General features: G+C 37.6%; 1 protein-coding gene across 4 annotated transcripts in view; it reads left to right on the top strand.

The window, feature by feature from the left end:
- Nucleotides 1-23,409, top strand: part of LOC120806167 (protein unc-13 homolog B-like) — a 67,612-nt gene that overhangs the window by 1,141 nt on the left and 43,062 nt on the right. For 3 of the 4 annotated variants that reach the window (XM_040156989.1, XM_040156990.1, XM_040156991.1), the window contains exons 2-8: nt 7,421-7,450; nt 13,408-13,507; nt 16,126-16,243; nt 16,604-16,727; nt 19,150-19,223; nt 19,547-19,604; nt 21,409-21,622. In XM_040156989.1, coding sequence (XP_040012923.1) covers nt 7,421-7,450; nt 13,408-13,507; nt 16,126-16,243; nt 16,604-16,727; nt 19,150-19,223; nt 19,547-19,604; nt 21,409-21,622 — 718 coding nt within the window. The remainder of the gene's footprint in view (nt 1-7,420; nt 7,451-13,407; nt 13,508-16,125; nt 16,244-16,603; nt 16,728-19,149; nt 19,224-19,546; nt 19,605-21,408; nt 21,623-23,409) is intronic. The other variant, XM_040156992.1, reaches the window with a different exon arrangement.

A 23,409-nucleotide genomic window follows, 5' to 3' on the forward strand; every position in this document is an offset into this window, starting at 1 on the left:
ATACTTCACTACTACTACACCCGACAATCCAAAATAAGGTTATAGAATGCTTTATACGGACACATTTAAAGGCTAAAACTATATTAAAGCAAATCAACATGAGGATGGTTTAACAAACACACACAAAAAAAAAAATGTTGGAGAATCCTTGTCTGATTTAGCATCCTTTACAGCAGCAAAGCACATTATGCAATACCCAGTTCTGTGACCACAAGACCAATGCCCAGCAATTTGGTCCAGTGTTGCCAGGAGGGGGAATAAAAGAGAATAAACCTTGCTCCAAGCTGAAAACAGAGCTTCAGGCTTCTTACTTGTTAACCACATATTGAATTTTTAAGCATTGCTTCATATAAAGTTTGGCATAAGACTTTATTTTTGTCATTTACAAATGGGCTTATTGTTGAATTTTTGTCAACTTGTGTAAATGAGGAGAATATTTATTTTAAACATGGTGATAAATACAGTTAGTCTCTATAAAGACTAAGGTTTTTAAGAAGCAAGATGATGAACAAGTAGAGATTTTTTTGGTATGTGGTACTGAAAGTTGGGGAAGAAATGGAAAATATGTATAACAGGATGATTTCTCTTTGTAGTTACCTGAAGTATGGGCAACACCTATCCATCCAATTGTGTTCTCCCTGATAAATTTAGACAGCATATACATATCTCATCACTTATCAAGTAACTTGATGTTCTATCTTTGTTGAAACATCATTCACCTTGAAGCAACCATCTGTTGTCCTGTTGCAGAAGAATATGGCCAATATATGAGGGGGAAAAAAACAATAATTTTTGCATTTTGTCTTGCTGTCTACTATATTATTGTTGCTAGTAGAATTTTATCTGCAGGTTATAACCACAAGCTGGACACGAGCTGCTGATTGTGTCAGAACTACATAAAGAACTATACACAGCCTTGGTCTGATGTATCCTTTAATTATTGTTATTTGGATGTCAAAAGCACGATGTAAGTAAGATGTATGTTTTAGAAATTCTTGTTATACCTTTTGTGTCTGGCACGTATGACAGCCCCCCTTTAAATTCAATTAATTTTTTGATGGGGATGAAAGTCAGAATTTTTGGCATCATGTGTCATCACAGACGCACCTAATTTGTTAAAATATCTTTCAGATCCATCCACTTGCACCTGCAGCTAATATCATGTAACCACCCCTTACACTGTTTGTGGTTAGGTTAAATTGTTAAGCTTTCTGGCTACTTTAGAGAGTCAGTTAGCAAGTGGCCAAGTAGCTTAATAGTTTTGTCTAACCACCCCTTACACTGCTTGTGGTTAGGTTAAATTGTTAAGCTTTCTGGCTACTTTAGAGAGTTAGAGAGTTAGCAAGTGGCCAATTAGCTTAATAGTTTTGTCTATGAAATGTCAGAAAAAAAAAAAATGTCTGTCATAGTTTCCCAGCATCAAATATGACATCTTCATATATTTAGTTTTGTCCAACCAACTTTGAAAAACCCAAGATATTCAATTTACAATGATAGAAGACTAGGAAAACCAACAAATATTCATAGTGAAGGAGATAGAATCAGAGAATGTTCGCATTTATTTCTTAAAAAATCATTTAAAACAATTAATCTATTATCAAAACAGTTGGAGATTTACTTTATCGATTGACTGATCGACTGATTGGCTTATCGTTGCAGCTCTAAAGTTGTGTTCACAAGTAACAAGTGGAAAAATGCTGCTCAGTACCATTTTAAACAATTTGTGCCATTAGGACACATAAAAATTACAGTAATTTGGATAAACGTTTGTCCAACGAGTGATTATCAAACTCACTTCAGCCTGCCGCCTGACTTGTAGTGTAGTGTGGTATATTGCCACTGCTAGTTTTTCCCTAAAACTTGATATGCCTAATATTATATTTTGTAAAAATGTAATAATTGCTTGTTACAGTAGAGGAGGCGCTTTTTATTTTAGGCTAAGTGTGGTGCCTCCACTATAAAATGTTATGGTAAAGCCTGGCATATAAATAATATGAAAGTTATATGAAGACTTACAGTACATTAGCCAATTCACGTGACACAAAAATTACTACAGATGTTAAGAATGAACAATTTCAAATCATCGTGTCGTCAGTGTCTCTCACAAAAAGAAACTGTGGTGATCAGTGTCCTTTTGGCGGCAGGAAGCACAACAACTTCTGGATGTATGGGATGTATCTAAAAATAAAATAAATAAATAAAAATCAAGGTTTTTTTTTCCATTAAACCTGGATCCTCAAAAGTGATCCAGACATCAATACACCAGGCTGGTAAAGACGAAAGCTCCTGGCAGGGAAATGGTCACAAAGATGCAAGTCAGTTTTGTCCCACTTACTTCAGACAGTTCAGCCCAATGGCTCTGGCAGTTAAAAGTTATTGTAATGAATTGGATCTTTCACTATAGAGCTTGCACACTGTCTATTTATTGATTTGAGTTATGGCAAATGAAAGTTGGTAGGAGTTATGCAGCCCATAGATGAAAGAGAAAAGGGTACTTGGGCAGGGGTTGTGTGATTAGCGGATGTTGTGACTCATCCCCTGATAGCACAGCTTGGCAGTGTTGCTTATTGATTGCTAGTCAAGACGCTTCATCTCCATGACGATGTCTTTACACAAGAGCTAAGTGGTTTCCCTTACAAGTGGACATTTGGGGGACACTCCTGCTGTGTATCAGGACAGGGCTGAGTGGACACATGGCTCACATGGACCCCATGATGCTGCAGAACTGGAGATTTAAAGATACTGTTCCAGACACGTGATCACTTTTTTTTTTTTTCGAGACAACAGAATGGTCGTAGCTCCAATGTACAAAGAGATCTTCACTGGTTTAGAAAGAGAAAGAGTCCGGAAGGCCAATTAAGTCAATGCACAGCTGTTGGACGGAACCTTTTGTGGGAACGGTTGGTCTGGGTCTTAAGAGACTTATACGGTCTCCTGCAAGGAGAGCAAAGTGCTTGTGGACACGTCCATCAGCCAGTATGCAGTGCTTTGATGGAGGAAAGCTGACAGACGATGATCTGCTCAGACTCACCAGTGTCCTAGAGGTTGTTGTTGGAATGTGAAGAGGCAGAGAAAGACCAAACTGTGCTGGAGAGTGTTAGGATGTTGGACATTTAAGCAATTACAATTTAAATAGCTATTAAATTTGGGTTACATTGCATAAATGTTTGCCAAGTGACTAAAAATTATGTCATCCAAGTCCTAGTCTGTGTAATTATTGTATTTGGCTGATACTTGATATCAGACAGTGGCAGTGTTAGAAGAATCTCTTATTATCTGCACCCTTGAGAGTTCTGCACAAGGGTACTGCAGCTGCAAGACAACAACCCCGATAAATAAGATATATTATTATCCCTCTTCCTTTTGTTTTTTCCCGTCCTGACCCCTGAGAGAGGTAGGAGGCATCCTGCTCCTCAGATGAGATTGTGTAGCTATGCCACATACCAAACCACAATATGGAAAAAAAAAAAAAGAAGGGTGATGAGAAAAAAAACTCGAGAGCGGTGAGCACTCTCTGCACTCTCTGTCCGTTCTCCTTGCAAGTATTTAACCTCACCACTCTGTGTCCTGCCTCATTTCTGTGCTTATATCTGTTTTAGGTTGTTTGAACCTGACAGGCAGTAAAGCAGTAAATACTTGAGTAGCTACTTGTCAATTTCTGTCATGGATTAACTTGTCTGTTGATGCACCAATTAATTGACTAATTGATGTAGCAGTAATTATCAGTGAAAAGCTACTCGGCTGCATCAAAAGTAGTTGTTTGGTGCTGGAGAAATGGCTCCATGCTTCCTACATTGGTACCCCAGTTTTATTGCCACCTGAGCAATGACCACATAGGATGTTGAGCTAGTTTCATGTATCATCGTGCCTTTTGTATGCTCATTCTTCTGTTGACACGGTCAGATTTGTTTTACTCCTCAAATAAAAACAGTGATGGAGCAGTTCTCTGTCCTGGCCATCACTTAAAAATACACTGTTTAAAAAAACATTGCACTAGTTATCACAACTGCATCGACACCCTTTGTTTGGAGCCTGCTTGGTTGATGTTGGCTCTGCAGCACAATGAATAGGTGAGGAGGTATTACAAGAAAATCATTTTATAAAAGATGAGAAACAGAGGCCTTGCAGAAAAATTATAGAACTGCGGGCAGAGTGGTTGAGTGTAGCGATCAGTAGAGTAGTGGAATTATGAGAGAAAGAGGCAGAATGAGATGGAGAGAGTGCTTAGAGATTGTGGGACTAATCCCCTGGCCATCTGTTGCTCTCTCTCTCTCTCTCTCTCTCTCTCTCTCTCTCTCTCAATCTTACACTGGCTCCACTTGATCAGATCCAACAGGAAGCACAAAGCGGAAGTACACCACTGCCTGCAACAGTAGAGGATTCTGGTGTCACTTCCTGTTCCTCCTCTCCTGCTTTCTGCCTGACCTCCCAATGATGATTTCCTTTTCTATGGAACGTCCACACTTTTTGCAAGGGGCTTTATCACTCAACTAATAGCTTTTAGTAGTATCAGCATGAGTAGATTTTGAACAGGGCTGCATATTTGATACAAAAAAGAAAATATGATGATTGTATCTCATTTGTATGTCACGGAACAAAAAGCATCTGCAATATTAATACATGTAAATGTACTAATATTGACTCTTGCAATTTCCACACTTTTTTGGGAGTAAACAATCCAGCCTTCTAAAAAATGCATATCTTTGCTGGAATTATTGTAGAAAATTGGTACCGCGTGTTTAATAAATCCTGTTGAAATATGAGCAAATCCACAAAGTTAAAGTGGTCAACGATTAGTCGATGAACCTTTTCGTGAATCTATTAGTCAATCTAAAAGATCCAAAAGTTTTACAAAAAATGTTATTCTTATTATTACATGATAGCAATCCAAATATTATTGGGTTTTGGACTGATGGCCAGATAAAATAAGGAATCTTATAAAGGGGATTTTTCAATATTTTCTGACTATTTTCAGCAAGTGTCCAGTTTATTTAAGTTGGCTAACAAACAAGAGAGAAATAAATAGTTATAGGGAAGTGTAAAATTTAAAAATTAAACTTTCCTGTACTGCATCAAAATTTTGCACTGTCAACTTTTGAGTCTGACAATCAAAGTACACCTTATCGTGATACTGTTAAAAGTTTAATTATAATTTGGCACTTTAATGGAATGTATATCATTATAGACTCCACAGTATGTCTAATCCAATAGCTCTTTTTCACAGCAGACGTTTTTTTTACTTGTCACAGTAAAAAAAGCACAAGTTGCTAATAATGATTAACAATGGCTCTGTTCAATTGTCCCAGTAAGCAATGAACCAAGTTGCAGGCATGTTCAGAAGAAAGTAAACACACTGGCGAAATAAAAAGGGAAAAACGGTAGGTTAATAGGGTAATCCTGCAACCAGCCCTGTCTGATCTAAATGGCCTCGAAGGCCCAGGACAGAAAATGATAAGCATCAGTTTCCACCATAATGGCCCCTTGGTTTATTGCCATCTGCTCTATGTGGCACAGCCCTAAATAAAATCATGCAAATTAGGACATAAGGCGACCGAGCCAGCTCATGTGTGCCACTGACGAAGAGATAGGCCCATGGCTGCAAAGCCTTAGTGGAAAGCCAAAAAAAAATTCACACTGCTGGTTTCTCTCCACATTTCCACTGCTCCCTTTCCGCTTCTCACTGAGGTATGTGTAAGACAGGAAGTGCTTAGGAAGACCCGTTCTTTTTTTTCCTTTTTTTTGTTCTTCTTTGTGATAACAAAGTTCCTTTTTCGCCCATTGCTATATCCTAAAGAACAACACTGGAAAAAACATCTCAGTTTTATTCTTCAAATTTAGTGTCTGTCTGTGGCTAAAATTGAAATATCCTGTGCATGGAACTGCATTTTTCTACATTAATATGTGATCTCAAAACTGCACTACTTTTCTATTACTTGTCTTATATACAAACTTTATACCACAAGGCAATCACTGTCGTTTCTTGCAGATTTAATTCATATAATTGAGAATGATATTGTCATACTGAAGGGACAACAAATAAATATGTCCTACTCCCACATGGTTGTTTTAATGTGCACAGAGAGATTACGGGGGATGTTACATGAAAATATGAAAGTGTCATTTGTGCCTCCATCATCCCGTCCTGCCCATCTGCCATCACAGGCTACAGAGGTTTAATAGGTTACATGCCTGAACACACAACTCTGCCACAGCAATCACAATTAATCCTCTCCAAAGCACTCACAATCCCAAAAAACGTTATTGTATAGATGAATCACGGGGCTAAAGATGGTGGGTCTAAAAATAAACCAAAATACACACGCATGCATTTTTTCCCCTTTAAATAATTGCTTTGAGGCTGATGTTGCCAGATATTTTGCATTTTGTTTGTTATCTTAATATCCATCTACCCCCCTTCGAATTTGCCATATTTTTTTTTATCTGTTTGTTTACTAACTGTTGTGTTTTGTGATACAGCTGTCAAGGTTTATGCTTATTGATTATGTTGAAGTTGCTACTCTGCAGTCAAATAAAAGGTACTTGTCAGCCTGTGATAAAATGTAGGTGTCAGTCTTTAGTATGTTATTTTCCTCTGGGATCATTTTTTTTCCCTCAATTAAAGGTATATATTATGTGTCATTATAACCTGATCACAAATATTCCACTACACAGATTATATTTTTCAGAAGTATTTTTTAGCACACCTGATCAGTCATGTGTCAAAATATAAAATTTGCAAAGCTATTTCAAAGGAGATATGATATATATATGTCAGGACAAATGACAAATTTAATGATATAGGAATAGAAAGGTCATGTAAATCTAACTATTTAACTTGTAAAATCCAGCAGAGTTTAGGATTATTGTTCCGGTGTCATAGGGTTTTCTCAATGGGTTACATTTGCATAAGAAGGGACTGTGTATCAGGAGATCAAATAAAGATTAGTTCTTTAGTAGTAATTATTATCTTTCTACTGGGGAAATGGAAATGAGGAAATTTTCATGATAATGTGTGTTCATGTTTCATTATAAAGCCACCTAGTCAGGCAGGGTGACGCATATATTCAACAAAAACATTGTTTTGTTTTTTTTGTTTGGGGGGGGTTGTTTTTTTTTTTTTTGTCTTCTAATAACATTTTGACCTAAAGCTGCCCAACAAAACAAATAGCCCATCTATTTTGATCAAGCTGCATGGCTCGCTCCTCTGCATATTAATGAATTTTTCAGGCTTCAGTAATAAGAGATCCTGTCCATTTTTCATTAATCATGCCTACATATGTCTACACTTTTCCAGCTTGTTTTTCCTCACTAGTTTTCTCAAGATCTTAATGGATTTTTTTTTTTTTTTTTCATCAACTTATAAAGTCATGCTAAAGAATTTCATCGCATGCTAATCATTGTTTTTGTTTTGTTTTTACAGTGAAGAAAGCCAAGCTCCAAGGACCTCCGGGTGAGTACTTTTGTATTCACAAACCTTCTATATTTTAATCAACTTTACTGTATTTATTTAGTCTGGTCATACACTCCCCCATCCTCCAGATGCTTCACATTTTTCACACTTTGAGTCTCTCAGTCTTCCTTGATCTGGAGAAGCTGCAGTTCTTGCAAAATCCTGGGAGTTAAGAGCAAATTCTTAGTCTATGGAACTTGTGGGACTGTTCATGATGTTTTTCAACATACTGTACGCTGAATGACATAATCTACAAGAACCTGATTTCTGTTCAGTAAAGCCTGAACGTTGCTGGATTTTTCAGGCCATTACCAATATCATTATTGGGATTTGGGAGTATAAAAAAAAATCCAGTGACAATATAGTGTCAAGCTGTAGGAGTATCCCCAATAATTTAGTCATTTGCAATGCATCACTTAAGACTTGCTAATGTGAAAGTTTTCATATTAATGCTAATTTTCTTTATGCAGTTATTGTTGGAAATAAACCACATGCACTTATTTTCTTTTGTAGGTTAATCATTCAAATTCTGGCATGTGACTAAAAGCTAGGTTTGATCTTGCGTTATGTGATCCTATGTCCTTCCATGCCAAGCTGTGTACAGGTGAGCTTAGATCGTTGGCTGTTAAGTCCAAATCCCCACGGTCTCCACCTAAGCAAATCCCTGTAGTGTTTAGCCTCATGCCTACCTTTAAGCCCTGTGACGTTTCTGTCAAGAGCAGGCATCAACACTGACAGAAAGTCACTGCAACTTCGGGATCTGCTGGTGACATTTTACTGTCATTCTCAGTCCCCGACTGACGCCTGCAATCTCAATTTCCCCGCAGGTCTCTACATATTTTTAGTGTGTGTTTTTCTTAGTCCCTCCCCTTTCACCTTTTGGGAAACATAATGATTTTGTCAGGTGTCTGTATTGTGTCACAAGCAGCTCTGCTGCACTGAGATATTTGGTTTTAAATTGTCAGCCTTTGCTGGCCTTCTTTGTCTCTCTTTGCCCTCCTCCCTCCTCTGGGCCACACCACGTAACACCTGCCACAGGGCAAACATTGGGGATAATTCAGTTAAGCCTGTCGTCACCTTTAGGCAGAGTTTAAACATCAGTCACTTTTTTGTGCTACAGGGCAAAGAAGGATTTGTGAGGCACAGTCCTACAAGAGATTTAGAACACCAAAGGTTATGTTGATACTGTAAATTATATAATCTTTATGCAAATGGTAAAAAAATATTTCTTATTGATATTATGAGACTGATAATGTAGCCTTAGTACTTACCTTAGCCTTAGTCTTTCAAGGAATGTCATCATGCAAAAATCTTATCTTCCAAACACAATTCGTACCAAATCAGCTAAGACCACCTGTGGCAACATCAGCTTAACTAACATACAGTATCTCCGTACAAAAGGAAAGATGGGAATAAAGGACAGAATAATAATGTAATCATAATCAACTCCCTTTTCTCTAATTATTGTAGAGAGCGTGATTTTGGCCCCTTTTTCGTTCATGCCTTTTTTAGACTTTAGGATACATAGCCTATGCATTTTTTGCTCTCCAACTGTTTATGTTCCTTAGACCAGATAAATTCTGGAGGTGACATTGCAATGGGCACTGAATTGGCTCACAGTCTTATTATGCCACAAATACAATCAATTGTGCATCAAAGCTGCATATTCTGTTGTATTGATCTGTACTTAATCTTCTCTTTAATTATAGGAAAGGCATGTTGAGATCAGATTCCTGCATTTTATGTCATTTTTTTGGCCACTATGTCCCTTTGTCTGTTTATTCAGGTTTAAGGAATGAATTACTAGACATGTCATGGCTATTGTTTGTCCTAATGATAACACTAACTTACTCTGTAAAGGAAGATGACTGACTTACTGGAAGAACCTTAAAAGTTTACATAAGGCAAGTCTGGGATGTGTGTTTGCGCTGTTTTCTCACCACACCTTCAGATGGATAGCTTTTAGACCTTACTTTGGAGGCCTTACATTACATTGTTTTTGAAGAATACTGTACATGTAGAAATGAAGGTGACCTTGGATGGTCCGGTGGCCAGCTGTCTTAGTTTCCACTGATTGCCACAGGACACTGGGGCTTGATAAAGGCCTATGTGTTGCTGGATCAGTACATGTGTGTCTGTTCCTTCTCTGCCTGTATGCCTGCTCACAAATTTTAGCATTTGCTATATATTTTTATTTTCAAAAGTATTACGTTAAGATGCTCAGAATAAACATCCAAGTCACATTGTATTCAGTCTAGAACTGTGTACAGATATAGACTTCTCATTAGGTGGTTTCAGCATTGGTGAAAAAGTCCTCCATTAGGTTTATGGCTCCTGTTGGATGCAACATTTATGAGTGGTCTCAATTTGAAATGTCAGCCTTCCAACTGCCTGAGTTTCTCTGACTAATTCACTGAAAAACTCATCATCAATCAATAATAGATGAAGACACTGAGGGCTCAGGGGTGAGTGGGTGGTTAACAGGCAGGGGCAGTGAGTGCTGTCTTAAAACATTGACAGGACAAGTGGGCTGTATCATCCCACAATTCACCTCATCTGATTCCTCCTGATCCCTCCACTGACAGGTGTGGTTGGTGTGCTTTCACTATGCCACAGTGCGTGAATGTGTGTGTGCGTAACGGAGAGAGAGAGAGAGAGAGTGGGAGTATGTGCACACATTGTGTGATGTAATGAACTTTAACTTGTCAGGACCAGTTCACCATACACTGAGGAAGATCCTATAGAGCTAAAGTTGAAGTGTCTAATATTTTACAGTATCACTTGAGATTAGGTTAGGTACGAGCTTGATTTATGTGGATTTACATATCTTGCGTGTTAAAGTGTGCATGCTTGTCCCTGACCAATATGTAGGCAGGTATGATATTATCAGTTGCTATCGATTGGTCATGAATATATCAGTAAGTACTGTATGTATACAGTATTTTTTGCAAAAATTAAAAAAAAATTTCTTAGCTTAAAAGTTCAGTAGTTTTATAGGGTGCTTAATTTAACTCTAATACATTTCATGGTTATTATTTTGTAATAATTAAATTTTTTCTGTATTTTATATTAACTTTTACTATAATCTCTTTTTTCATAATACAAAAACTAGACATGTCTTTTACAACTCTTTATACAACTAAATTTAAGTGATCCTTAACAAAAACGATTGTGTCTGTTGATTTCTGTTAATTAAAGCCTGAATGATTCTGGATTTTTCAGGCCATTACCAATATCATTATTGGGATTTGGGAGTGAAAAAAAATCCAGTAACAATATATTGGCTGAAAGTGAGTTAAAAAAAAAAAAAACTAATTTAAAAGATAAAAACAAACAATCTTAATATGGATCCCTTAGATTTTTTTTTTTTTTTTTTTTTTTTTTTCCCCAAATTGTGATCAAGATACATGCTGAGTGGGACATGTTACAGTTGACCTATCTACTTGTCAGTGCTCTCTGGTGAACAAACTGTAATGTTGACATTCACTCAAACCTCATTCAGCATTTCTGTACTGCAATTCCTTGCTTACTTATCGTCTGATATATATACACCGATATCAATATGTCTGCAATAGGCTAATATTTTCCCATATATCAGTCTGACTGATTTATCAGTTTAGCTCTAGTGTTAATAGGATGTGTATCTTACGTTTTCAAAAAAGGGAATATTGGCGGATAACTTATCATTGTACAGTATTTAGATTATTCTCAAACATGGATACTGATATTGGCCTCATAAATCCAGTATACGTCAGGCTCTTGTGTGCGTGCACATAGTTTGTGTTTTTCCAGGGAGTTATTGCTGCTTCCTCCTCAACAGTGCAGATTGTATCAGCCATATAGTGGACAGCGCCTGCTGTAAAGGGCCCACAGCCACTAAGTGGCTCTTATCTAATCCAACATCCTCTTCCCTTATCTCATCTCTTCTATTCATGAGAGGCGGCCCAAGTGTGGCACAAAGCATGAACTATCTAATTAGGGAAAGGCTCGAGAGTCCCCCAGGCTCCTTTGTAATAATGTCTGTGTTTTGTCGCTACTATCCTCTCGAGACACTAATTAGGTCTGTGCCCTGTCACTCATGGTACTTGTAGGACAGACGATGCTTTCAGACAATGCTGACAATGCTTTTAGATCACTGGGTACTTACAGCAAAACCTTTTTGTTTGAGGCCTAATTTTGTCTTAATATTTATTTACGTTTTGTGCCAGTGGAATGTTGTAAGAATCCACCTGTGTCAACTGTTTAGTGTCTCATTGTGTCAAGAGTTGTGTTTACTTATCTGGCTGCTGTGTTAAGGGCTATGTGCAGAGTAAATGTTTCAATATGTCGCTGAGGTAACCAGGAAAATCTTTGTTTAGTGTGGTCAGGTGATCAGTCTACAAAGGAGCAGCTGATGACTGGCTTTATTTCCCATAGACCAAAGGGTGGACGGTGTGTGTATGTGGACTGTACTGTGTATGAGCGCATGGGGGCCAACACTCAGGGTTTGCCCCAGAAGTCTTGGGTATGACAGTGCTGTCTGTATCAAGACAGGGTATTGATATCGACATATTTTGTATACCCCAAATGTCAAGATAAGTGCATCCAACTCATGTTTTTTATGTAACTATTTTACTACATTTTACATTTTATGGGTATTTGAAAGCACTTTGTTACTGTTGTCATTTTTAGAGCCGAAACGATTATTCGATTAATTGATTCGTGGATCGTCATTAAGCAGATATTAAACAGCAACTATTTTGATGATCAATTAGTCCTTTGTCATTTTTAAAGCATAAACATTATCTAGTTCCAACTTTCCAGTTGTGAGGATTTGTGGCTTTTCTTAAACTGAATATTTTTGTGTTTTAGACCACTGGTTAGCAGATCTGACTTTTCACTGAATTTTCACTGTTCTCTGACATTTTATAGGCCAAACGATTAACTGAGAGATTAATTGGCAACCTAATCGATAATGAAAGTAATCATTATCACTATTGAATTTCCAGAATTTGCACTAAATCATAATCATATCACAACATGTTACATATAATGTGATAGAAGATTTTATCCATATTGCCCACTCTTTGTCAGTCATACAACCTGTTCTCAAGATCTTTAAGCATTTCTATCTAAGCTGCTCCTATAGCAGGCCTTGTGCCCAGGTAGGGTTCAGATTTATGCCACTAGAAGGGGGCGTTGCAGGGAGCACCACCGGTGGTGCAGGGTTGGTAACTACCAGAGCTAAACGGAGCAGATCAGACGGCATGTGCTTGACGCTCCTTTGTCCTACTGCAGGAAATGAAAAGTGTTGGTTGTGTTACGGGCTGTCTAATCCCCTCCCATCCCCCTCACCCCGCCCAGCGCTGACAGCTGGTGCAGATCGTTGTTGTGACTCCGCTGTCCGGTACTACTGGCTGAGAGGAGGCTGATGGAGATCACTGGGTCTGAATGTCTACACAGACCGACTGGCATTTGAATCTATGTCGTAGTTCAGCGGTGATCATTTACTACAAAAATAGCCAGCTGTCATATTTAGACTTTATTCACAGGTCACGCAGTTTGTGATAGTTGCCTTAAACAGGAAAATTACATGTCACCTTTGACCAACTGAAATACAATTTTAGTTTTGATGGTATGAAGGCTGACAGAGACCTTTTCTGCAGTACTAACAGGTCAGGAGAGACTTCCAGGAGAGATGTACCAGTCAGTTGGATCCTGTAGTTGTATCTGCTGTGTAGGGTTGGCTCTCACTGGAGATTAACAGGGTCAGTTTTCTGCCCTGGCCTGGTTTGGCTTGGCTCACCAATGGGGGGAGGCTTATCTCCTTTCACTCTCACTGGAGCTCCTGATGTCTTTTTCTCCCACACAAAGCCGAGTTACAACTCTCTCCCTAATACAAACCCTATATATGCTCTCAGCATATTGCTACCACCCCAATAAAATTTAAACTATAATCTCCCTTTCCTTTGTTTCAGACAAGTTCAACACCTATGTGACGCTGAAGGTGCAGAATGTCAAAAGTACAACTATCACTGTGCGGGGGGACCAACCCTGCTGGGAACAGGATTTTATGTTGTAAGTTATTGAACACAGACACAGGGTCATGCTTCAAGATTTATTGAACTAAATTAAATTTTAATCACTTTAATTACTGACTATAATAAATAAAAAAAAATGCATAGTAGACGAAAGAAAATGCCGCAATGATCTCACATAATATACAAAACCAATATAAAGGAACACCTCAATGCAAGCTTTTTACATTATACTAGACTGTCAATAGGTATAACTTGGTATGACTCTTTATGCTCTGTGTCTTGTATTGTCATAAAAATCGCTGACAATAGGTATCTTTGTGCATCGACAACACCAATTTTGTTGTTGAGTGAAACTACACCTCATGATGTATTGCCCTTGACAAGACTTTCTTGGATGTTTATCAAACGATATTAACCTATGAGAAACGGTACATGATGCGTCCTTTTGTTTCAGATAAATACAACGTTTCCCACAGCGTCCATGGACGCATTTGCCTTTATTCTAATTTGAAACCTACCTAGTGCTTATAGATGGAGGAAAAATGTTTTTCAAGTTGTGCAACTCTTTCTACAAAAAGGAACTTGTCAAACAGCTGATGTTCATTTCCTCCCTGTAATTCATTGGTTTAATTTCCTCATTTTACTTTCCCTTTGAAAGGTATCTATGGTGACTAGAGAGACAGCACGTTGTTGCATGTGTGTCATTGTTTGTCTTTTGTAAACTCCCTCATTGCAGCAGTGTTTGTTTTTCCAGACCTTTATCCTTCTGCTGTCCACTAATGATGTGTCGGCTGGCTGTAATTCAACATAAAACATCATCGTTCACCGGTGTTCACAGCAAATGCTCAGCACCACCTGTTACAACCAAATATGTTTATTAAACACTAAGAGATGATGACTCAGCTCAAGTAAAATCTAAAAATCGGAATTCCAAATTTCCTCACTGTGAATGTCAGCAGCTAACTTGCAGCCAACTCCGCTGTAGTTTTAGATATGCTTGAAAGATGTTTCACATTAAAATCACAGACATACATACATTTTTCATGATTGCTTATTATTTGTCTTCTGGATTAAATTTTATGAAAACTTAGCTAATGCATATAATTCCTTTTGGGAGCTGGCTATTTGGATGGTGTGCCCTTTAGTGCATCAACAAGGAAGAGTGGTTTCAAATAAAAGGAATAGTTCAACATTTTGGGAAATACACTTATTAGCTTTCTTGCCAAGAGTTAGATGAGAATATCGAGAACACTCTCATGTCTCTACTGTAAATATGAAGCTACCACCAGCAGCCCGTTAGCGTAGATTAGCAAAAAGGCTGGCTGTTTTCCCCTGTTTCCAGTCTTTATGCTAAGCTATGCTAACTGGCTACTGGCTGCAGATTCCTATTTAATATACAGATATGAGAATGGTATCAATCTTCTCATCTAAGGCTCAGGAAGAAAGTGAAGAAGTGTATTTCCCAAGATAATGAAGTATTCCTTTAATGTTAACATAAATTGGACCAAAAATATATACATATTAAAAAACAGCGCTGTATTGCTTTAATTTGAACGAGGTAGTTGGAAAATCAACTGTTACTGTCAATCAACCTGGTAGGAAATCAACCTGTATGCTTTTGATATGCTATGCAAAATGGTGCATACAAATGCAGTTTATAATGGTCTAAAACAACCACTATGATGAAAGGCTTTAAAAGACAAAAGTTGGTAAAAATGCTATGTTGTTATAATAGGATTTCCACAGTTGCAGTTCAATTGTGATCTATATCTGCTTTACATCCACCTTGTTGTTCTAGGAACTGTGCACTGAAATTGTTTGTGTTGTTTCGCACTAGAACGGGAGCCTCTAATTAAACGTAATTTGCTTCTGAACTGCATAAAGTGATTTTAAAATGATGTGGAAATGACAAGTAATCAGAGAGAGACTCCCCACATTTTGTCGAGAGTGTTTGTTTTCAGGTGGGCATTTGCAAGTTCATTCCTGTCAGTTAGAGAACAAAAGTGGCCTTGATTTATTTGCATTTTAATAAAAAAAAAAAAGACATGGATCACACAATCATAAAATAAAAATCTACAAGATTGGATAACAGAATCTAATTGATATTTTAAACAAAAGCAATCTCTCAGTTAAAATTAGCAACAGTTTGATTTTAATTCCTTGCTAGATTTATTTATTCTGTGCCATTTTGTGTGAGCAGATGATTTAGAAAACCTTTATCTCTGCACCTGGACACCCTGGATACTCAGCGCCCTCCCCTGCATTTCTCTCATTAGCTGTTCTCTTTGATTATCTTTTCTCTCATCTTCCTTTTGTTTGGCCCGTCGATAGTTGTAAACTGCCACCGACGAGAATATGCAAATGCCCTTGTCATGCGGCTCCTTTCAAAATGAATATGCCATTTTGTTGCTGTCATCAAGCTGTTTTTGAGCCATTTCAATAGCATGTTGAATGACAAAACAAGGCTGGAATGGATTATGACAGCTAATACACAACACAAAAAGGAAGTAACCTTTGTTATCAGCCAGTTGTAGAGCCTGGCAGTAATTATGTAGAAAATTCTAGTTCATTGAATGTGAATTGAATAACATTGTATAGTTTTCTGTTTGTTTTTTTTGTGTTTTTTTCAAAAATCTCCTTTTCAAAATCTCTCAGTGAGATCAACCGGCTGGACCTTGGCCTCATTGTTGAGGTGTGGAACAAAGGCCTCATCTGGGACACCATGGTGGGGACCGCCTGGATTCCTTTGAAGAGTATCCAACATTCGGAGGAGGTTCTAATATGCACCCGAACACATATGATATAAAACAGAAAAAAGATGCAGGAAGGATTTCATTATGAAAATTAATTTCCCCACTGACATAACTAAGTTTCTCATTAGTAACAAGATACAGTATTTCACTTTTGCATTTTCTTTTACCTCCACAGACATTAAAATACATTGTGGCTTCATCGTTAATTATCCTTGAAAAAGTACAAATGCACAAAAAGGTTTTGCAGTTATGCTAATAAACGTACCTGAAATGTATAACCGTTGAAAGTAATAATAATAGCACAGAGTAGGTAGAATAATAGACACAAAAACTGTTCAGTTGTCTACCTAGGTAAATATCATATAAATATCTAATTGCAGGAGGGATCAGGCGAGTGGATTTTCATGGATGCAGAGGTTCTGATGAAGGCAGATGAGATATATGGCACCAAGAACCCAACACCTCATCGAGTCCTGCTGGATACTCGCTTCGAGCTGCCTTTTGGTGAGAATTGCCAATCCCTTAGTTTTTTCGGTTGCTTTGTATTTAAGTTGCATTTTACTCTTCCTGAATGAGGCAAATTTCCGAAAAATAAGCCACACTTTTGAAAAGTTCAGGTGCTTATGTAAGACATTTTCCAATGCTGTAATCTCAAGTACCTGCTCTGACTACAGTGAGTGCATAAGTGATGTCGAGAGTACAATAGTGATCAGGTTACCCTAGGGCAAATCAAACCTTGATCTGCTGAGTTACACAAAGGCCAAAAATGCTTCCTGCTGAAATGTCAGCAGTCGGTTTTTTTGAGGCTACACAGGAAAAACGATCCAGCCTGGGGCACTGTGTAGCAAACTGATGACGTAGTATAACCTGGTGTTCTTTGGTTTTATACAAGAATTTGATTTCTTTTGAATAGAAAACATAAGGACCATATTTACAACCTAGTGAATCAAGTTAAGCCGCAGCATCCAGACCATTATCTTGTTCCACGATGTGAAGGAGGACACTAATGTTGAACAGCTAATGGCTAGAACTCTTAGATTTTTTTCATAGATATTTTTCTTAGTGGCTAATGTCCTCTCTCTGGTTCCAGTAGAGACAAGAGGTCTGTTTCTGTCCTACATAGATTGGGGGCACTGACTCATCAATGGCAGAGCTTCCTTTATTAACTTAGGTTCAGTAAATATAATTTTGTCTTTACAGGTTTTTCTATTGTGGCCAGCGGGATCAAGGAACAATTGAGAATGCTTTTATATATATTGCTAACATGATGAAGAGGGAAGTGAGACAGTTTATCTCTGTCAGCCAAAACTGACTGTTTTTGGAAATTATCCACAGCAAAATTTCATATATATTTAATTAAAGCTGCATTGAATGATTAGATTTTTTGATTTTTTTTTATTATTATTTTTTTTTAATCATCGCTTTATAAAGTAAAGACATTTGAGCAAGCGGTTACCTATTGAAACATCCAGCAGACATGGAGCAACATCAACATTCATTTAGATAGTGTAGATAGTTTTTTTTTTTTTTTTTTTTTTTGCCATCTGATGGAAATAAGTCAAATGTTTACTCTCCTTTTTAGCTCTGATTTGGTCGCCATAAACCTCTGTGAAAACTATTTGGTATTGAGCTGCTAAATGCTTCACTTTCTTCAGCAGGTTGTTGCTAACTTTGTCTGTCTACCTATTGGGGCTGGGCAGGTAGCATTCAGGGGGTTTATCAGAGCTTTTATGCTAAAGCTATCTGTTTCTGCTGGGTTGATTAGAGAAATGAGACTGACCCATACAGTAGACAAGTGAGAAAAGCAATATAAATGAGCTAAAAGAGGCTAAATAGGTCTACAGCTTGCTAGCAGAGCAGAGTTTGATGATAATTCTCACTGGGTTTGTGTCTTTTCACAAGAGCTTTAATTTTTTCCATGGTGGTGTCTGCAACCCACTCACTACACCTTGTCCAATCTCTATAATTTTGCCTGATTAAAATGATAAATCGATTTCAGAATAAAAGTCCCATTGATAATTAACAGCTAAATTAATTCATGCAGTGAATCTCATTTAATTTAATGCGCTTCAAGACAGTATCACCATTGCCGCCACAGCAGATACAGCTCAAACCTTATCATCAAAAGGCATCAAAGTTAAGGTTGTCTGTCCACTGAGTGGGAGACAACCTCTTTTCTGTTTTAAGAGGAGACCTTTCAAGGTTGCAGGAGGCCATCATTTCGGTGCCACCAGAGCCATTCAGTAAAGCTGTGGGTCTGTGTGTCTTTGATGCCCTAGCCTTTTGTGTGTGGCCTTTAATGTGAATCTGTCTGCAGTGTAGCGCACATCCCCCTGAAAATAGGGATCGGTGAGAGTACCTGATTTTAGAAAGAGCAGTAATCTAGTCTGGCATAATAAATATGATTGGAGAAGGCAGGGTTAAGTATAAAAAAAATGGCGACAAAACACTCCTGTCATGGGTACATCAGTTGTTTAAGAAAATGTAGACTAGATTTCATATCAGTTGTCTCATATACATATATTCATAAATGTACAGTTGCTCTAGTTGTACTGTATGTTCATTTGAGCTTTTTTTTTTTTTCCTGACTGCTGGTAATTTTCAGGTAGTAATTTTAAATTTTTTGTATTTGGTAGTTTCGTTAATGTAGTATTCTGCTATAGTTTACAATCTCTCATTAAATTTGATTGGTATTTGACAGTCAAGAATCAGTTCCCGACATTTGTGATCCTCCTTCCATCACAGTTTTTGGCCATTGCTAACTAACTACTTTTATTTCCTCATTCCTAAGAGGCTTGTGAAAAATTGAACAGGCATAAATGTATTATGATGGCATCCTGGAATGTGATGCTTGAAATCAGAAGGAGCAGGATGTAAATGTCAAACACAGGTTCACATGTATGCTTTATGCCTATTTCGGTACCAGACATCCCAGATGATGAGGCACAATACTGGACAGGCAAGCTGGAACACATCAATACCATGAGAATCCATGATGAGGTGAAGTGCAATTTAATAAGATTTTACTACTTTTATTTGTATGAAGGCAAAACAGTACTTCAGTGTACTGTAATGATGAACATACTGTATGTCCTGCTGGTTTGAATTATTTTTATAAAGTCAATGAGTTCTTTCTATGTTTTGATGTCTAAAAATGACGTATGTTCCTGTTTACTACTTTTTGTGCTAATGATGTACTATTATATTTATTGTTGTTGTTATTAATGGAGTTGTTCTAGTAAATCACTGTGGTGATAAAAACCAATATGAGGCCATGAAAAACAGACTTGATGCTTGCTATTTTTCTCTCCCTCTCCTTGTAGTACCCTCTTCAGGATGACGTTCAGAGTCACCCACTGCCATTTGCGGCTTCCCAGTGCTGTGAGTGTGGCTGTCCGTACTGCTGTCAGCCTGTAGATGGGGCCAATTACCCACCGTTCTAACTCTTAGGCTTTGATATTATTTCCTTCCACTTCCTTAACCCTGTTGCACTGCCTAATGTAGTAACAGCTGAGTACTTTTAATCAGAGTTGAAAATGAAGCCTAAACACTCAAGATTAAGTCTGTAAATATTTTTACAAACTTAACAAAGAGCAGATGTTATGCATGTCAAATCTTTTCTCACTGTTGTGACAGTTTGTTTTCCACTCTGAGAACCACTGATGGGGTTCCCTTATCCTCCTACTATAACAACACATGGACACCTTTTTGTTTTCACACCCCCTACCTCCTCTTACTGTACCTCTCACTTGTAACATCTGCACTTTCACCAGGCAACTATTTCGGATGGGCTGACCCACTGAGTATGTAAAACACACTTTGAAATTTTCCTCCTGGCCAATCCTCAGTGCCCTCTGCATGTCCCAATACCCCATATCCCCCAATAACATGTAATCTATTAATTTTTCCATGCATTTTATTCTAATTATTTTACTCCAATACTTGTTTTTCCTAACTGTTTTCCTGGATCCCTTTTGGCCTTTTTCATTCATTCATCATTTCATTCTCCTGCTATTTTCCTGTTATCTATGCTCTGTGCTGATGTCATATAATTTTCATAACCCATGTATACTTAATCCATAAATGACTGTTTTAGCACAAATACTAGAAAACAAAGATTCGGGAAAATAAATCAGAAACACTAAAATGTTTTTCTTTCTCTTTGAAATTGTGCTTAAATTTGAAATTGTCTCTTTGAAATTAAGTAATAATATGGGGATAAAACATATTCGAATATGATTTGTAGAGAAAAGACCTCCTCAAATCTTAGAGTGTAAATTGCAGTTGCATCACTGAAGTGATAGGTGGCAGTCTTTGCTCAAATATTTTTATATGTCACCTTGACATTTCATTGTCCTCCCGCTTCACTCTTAGAGACATCAACCGAATCACTTTATCTTTTGCCTTCGAAATTTATTGGGCTAAAAAGATAAAACCCCAGCTCAGCTGTTAGATCCAGCAGATGCCAACCTCTTCAAAGAAATTTTCTGAGGTCAATCTTGGGGTTGGCAATGTCACTTTCAAAAAGTGGTTTATTTGGGTGTACTTATTATTATTATTATTATTATTATTATTATTATTATTATTATTATTATTATTATTATTATTATAAAACAATTAATACAGATGCACATTTTATTTCCCTAGAATTTGTCATTAATGTAGTTTTCTTAACATGTTTACTCCCCAGTCAAGGCAGTGAGACTGAATGCTAATCAAAAATAGTCTCCTAGATTAGATCTGTAAGATGTTTTTGTAATTTTTGTGTAACAACCCGCAAATGTGGCAACAACTACAATTAATTTTTCTGTACTATCTTCCTTGTAGAAAAACAGAAAGTACCAAATTATAAACAACTGTAGATCAATCTAAAGGATAATCAGTATCTTCCATTTAGCAGGAAAGCCTCTTTTGACATATAGGGGCTGCAATCTTTTAAAAGTGCATGACCTTTGCTCTGTCAACCTCCCTATTAACCTGGCATCCACTGACCCTAGTTCATTTTTTCAGCTCTCTACAGTTTTTTTTTTTGAGATAGGAAAAATTTATACTGGGATGCATTATCCACTTTCACATAGGTTTGATAATAAGCAGGATTTTTAAATGCTTTCTGTCATACGAAAAAATCCTTACTGATGTTTCAGGTACGCTTAATTCACTTAGCTCATCCTGTTGCCTGTTGCAGCTCTAGATGACCAGGACAGTGCTGTAGATGACCGGGACAGTGACTACCGCAGTGAGACGAGCAACAGTCTGCCTCCACGTTACCACACAACGGCTCAGCCCAACTCCTCCATGCACCAGTACCCCATGGGGCCTAGGCTGCAGCACCACCCAGACTCCTGCACAGACTCTCTCCACAGTTTTGACCTGGACTACCGGGAACAGAGAGGAAGCAGGTAGACAGAGTATATACACAGTCACCCATACACACCCACACTTGCTCAGTCACTCTAGGTGAAACTCTAACTTTCTTACACAGTTACACATTCCCTAACAGTATAGTCTGAATCCAAAATCAAATAGTTGAGCTCGGACAGGTGTAAAAAAAAACGCTATCAGTGACATTAACGTTAAACGTTAATCAAAAGTTTCAGGAAAGTTGTAAACTTGTGGCCACTTGGAGAGTCAGTTTAGAGTCAACACCTTTTTTTATGGTACAATTTTGATATCTAGTGCAATGTAGCACAATAGCCATGTTTTTCCAGTGTTTTGCCCACCCCATTTATATGCATGATGGGTCCAAAAGATTAGAAGTGCCTCTCAATATAATATTTTCTACTACAACACAACCACTAACTATGGCCTCAAAAATGACCAGAGTTAAATTAGCACCTCTTACACAGTGTCAGCAAAAACTGAACATTATAAACTCAAAAAACACAAGATATATAGTGGAATCTAAAACTCTGATACCACTTTCCCATTAAAGTGAATGGGATATTTAGATCCCACTGTATTTCTAGGCTGTTGTTCTGATTTTATTAGAATAAAAAAGTGGGAGCTCTGTATGTTATTTCATTCTTTCTCCAATTTACTTGTAAAAACAGAGCAATTTCATTTCCTCTAGACTGTACTTACACCTTTGCTTACTTTAACTTACTCTTCTTTCTCCATATAATATATAGTCAGATAAATCCAATTTCAGATTTACAGTGACAGAAGTACTAATTTTAATACATCATTTCTTAGTTTTTTTTCTCTCGCATAGATTGCCTGACCAAGAATCCAACATGGCTGGAGCTTTATGCTTTTATTTTATGTATGTGAGCTGGCTTTTCTTTTTGCCATAGTCAATGGTTCATTCAGCTGCTTCAGTAGACCAGGAAGGATCTATACTCTAGAAGCAGAATGGATTTGTCAGACCCTGTATCCTTAACCTAAGCTAATTCAACTCTCTCCAGCTTTTTAATTTATAATATTGTGGTTGCCCACTGACACAAACATCAGGAGGCATACACACTATTTCTTTGGTGTGATTGAAGTCAGAATGTAGTTGAGATGGCCAAAATGTGTGTGGTGATTGTTACTATAATTGTGTATTTATATTAAAATAACAATAATAATATAGGAAAAAACAGTATCAATTGTATTACTACAGTAAAAACAGTGATACATTATCGTTATTATTATTATTAACACCACACAGCTGTTTTGAGGCCAGATTTCGTCCATAAGACAAATGGTCTCGGTGCATGGAATCTACTTTTGTGCACTCGTGGATTTTCATGGAATGCATATATACCAGCGAGACTGCTGCAAATCTGCCTGTGCGGACTGATAGGGAGTTGATCCGGATAATTCTAGATCAGAGTAAAAATTGGAATTACAGCCAGGGAAAGCTCATTGTTCGTGTTTCTTTTTGTCTTGAGGGTCTGTTGTGTTGGTTAAAGTTCCTGGTAGTTTCAAAGACTCTGAACTTGGTTTAGCCATATCACAGAGGAAATCCCTCTGTCACATACGGAGGGAGTGGGTCAGTGACATACACATTGACATGTGTGCCATATGGTGGTGATCTAGCTTGCATTTCTCATGAATGCTGTTGCAGGCTGAGTGGTTAAGGGCTGATAAGCATGACTGTTGCTGTGGGGATTTACAGAGATCTAAATTCACAGATGCACATGCAAACATAGGGGCACACACACTCTCAGACTTGCACACACATACCGTTTTATTACTTATATAA

Source organism: Xiphias gladius, chromosome 20 (genome assembly GCF_016859285.1).
Source record: "Xiphias gladius isolate SHS-SW01 ecotype Sanya breed wild chromosome 20, ASM1685928v1, whole genome shotgun sequence".
NCBI classification, from domain to species: Eukaryota; Metazoa; Chordata; class Actinopteri; order Istiophoriformes; family Xiphiidae; genus Xiphias; species Xiphias gladius.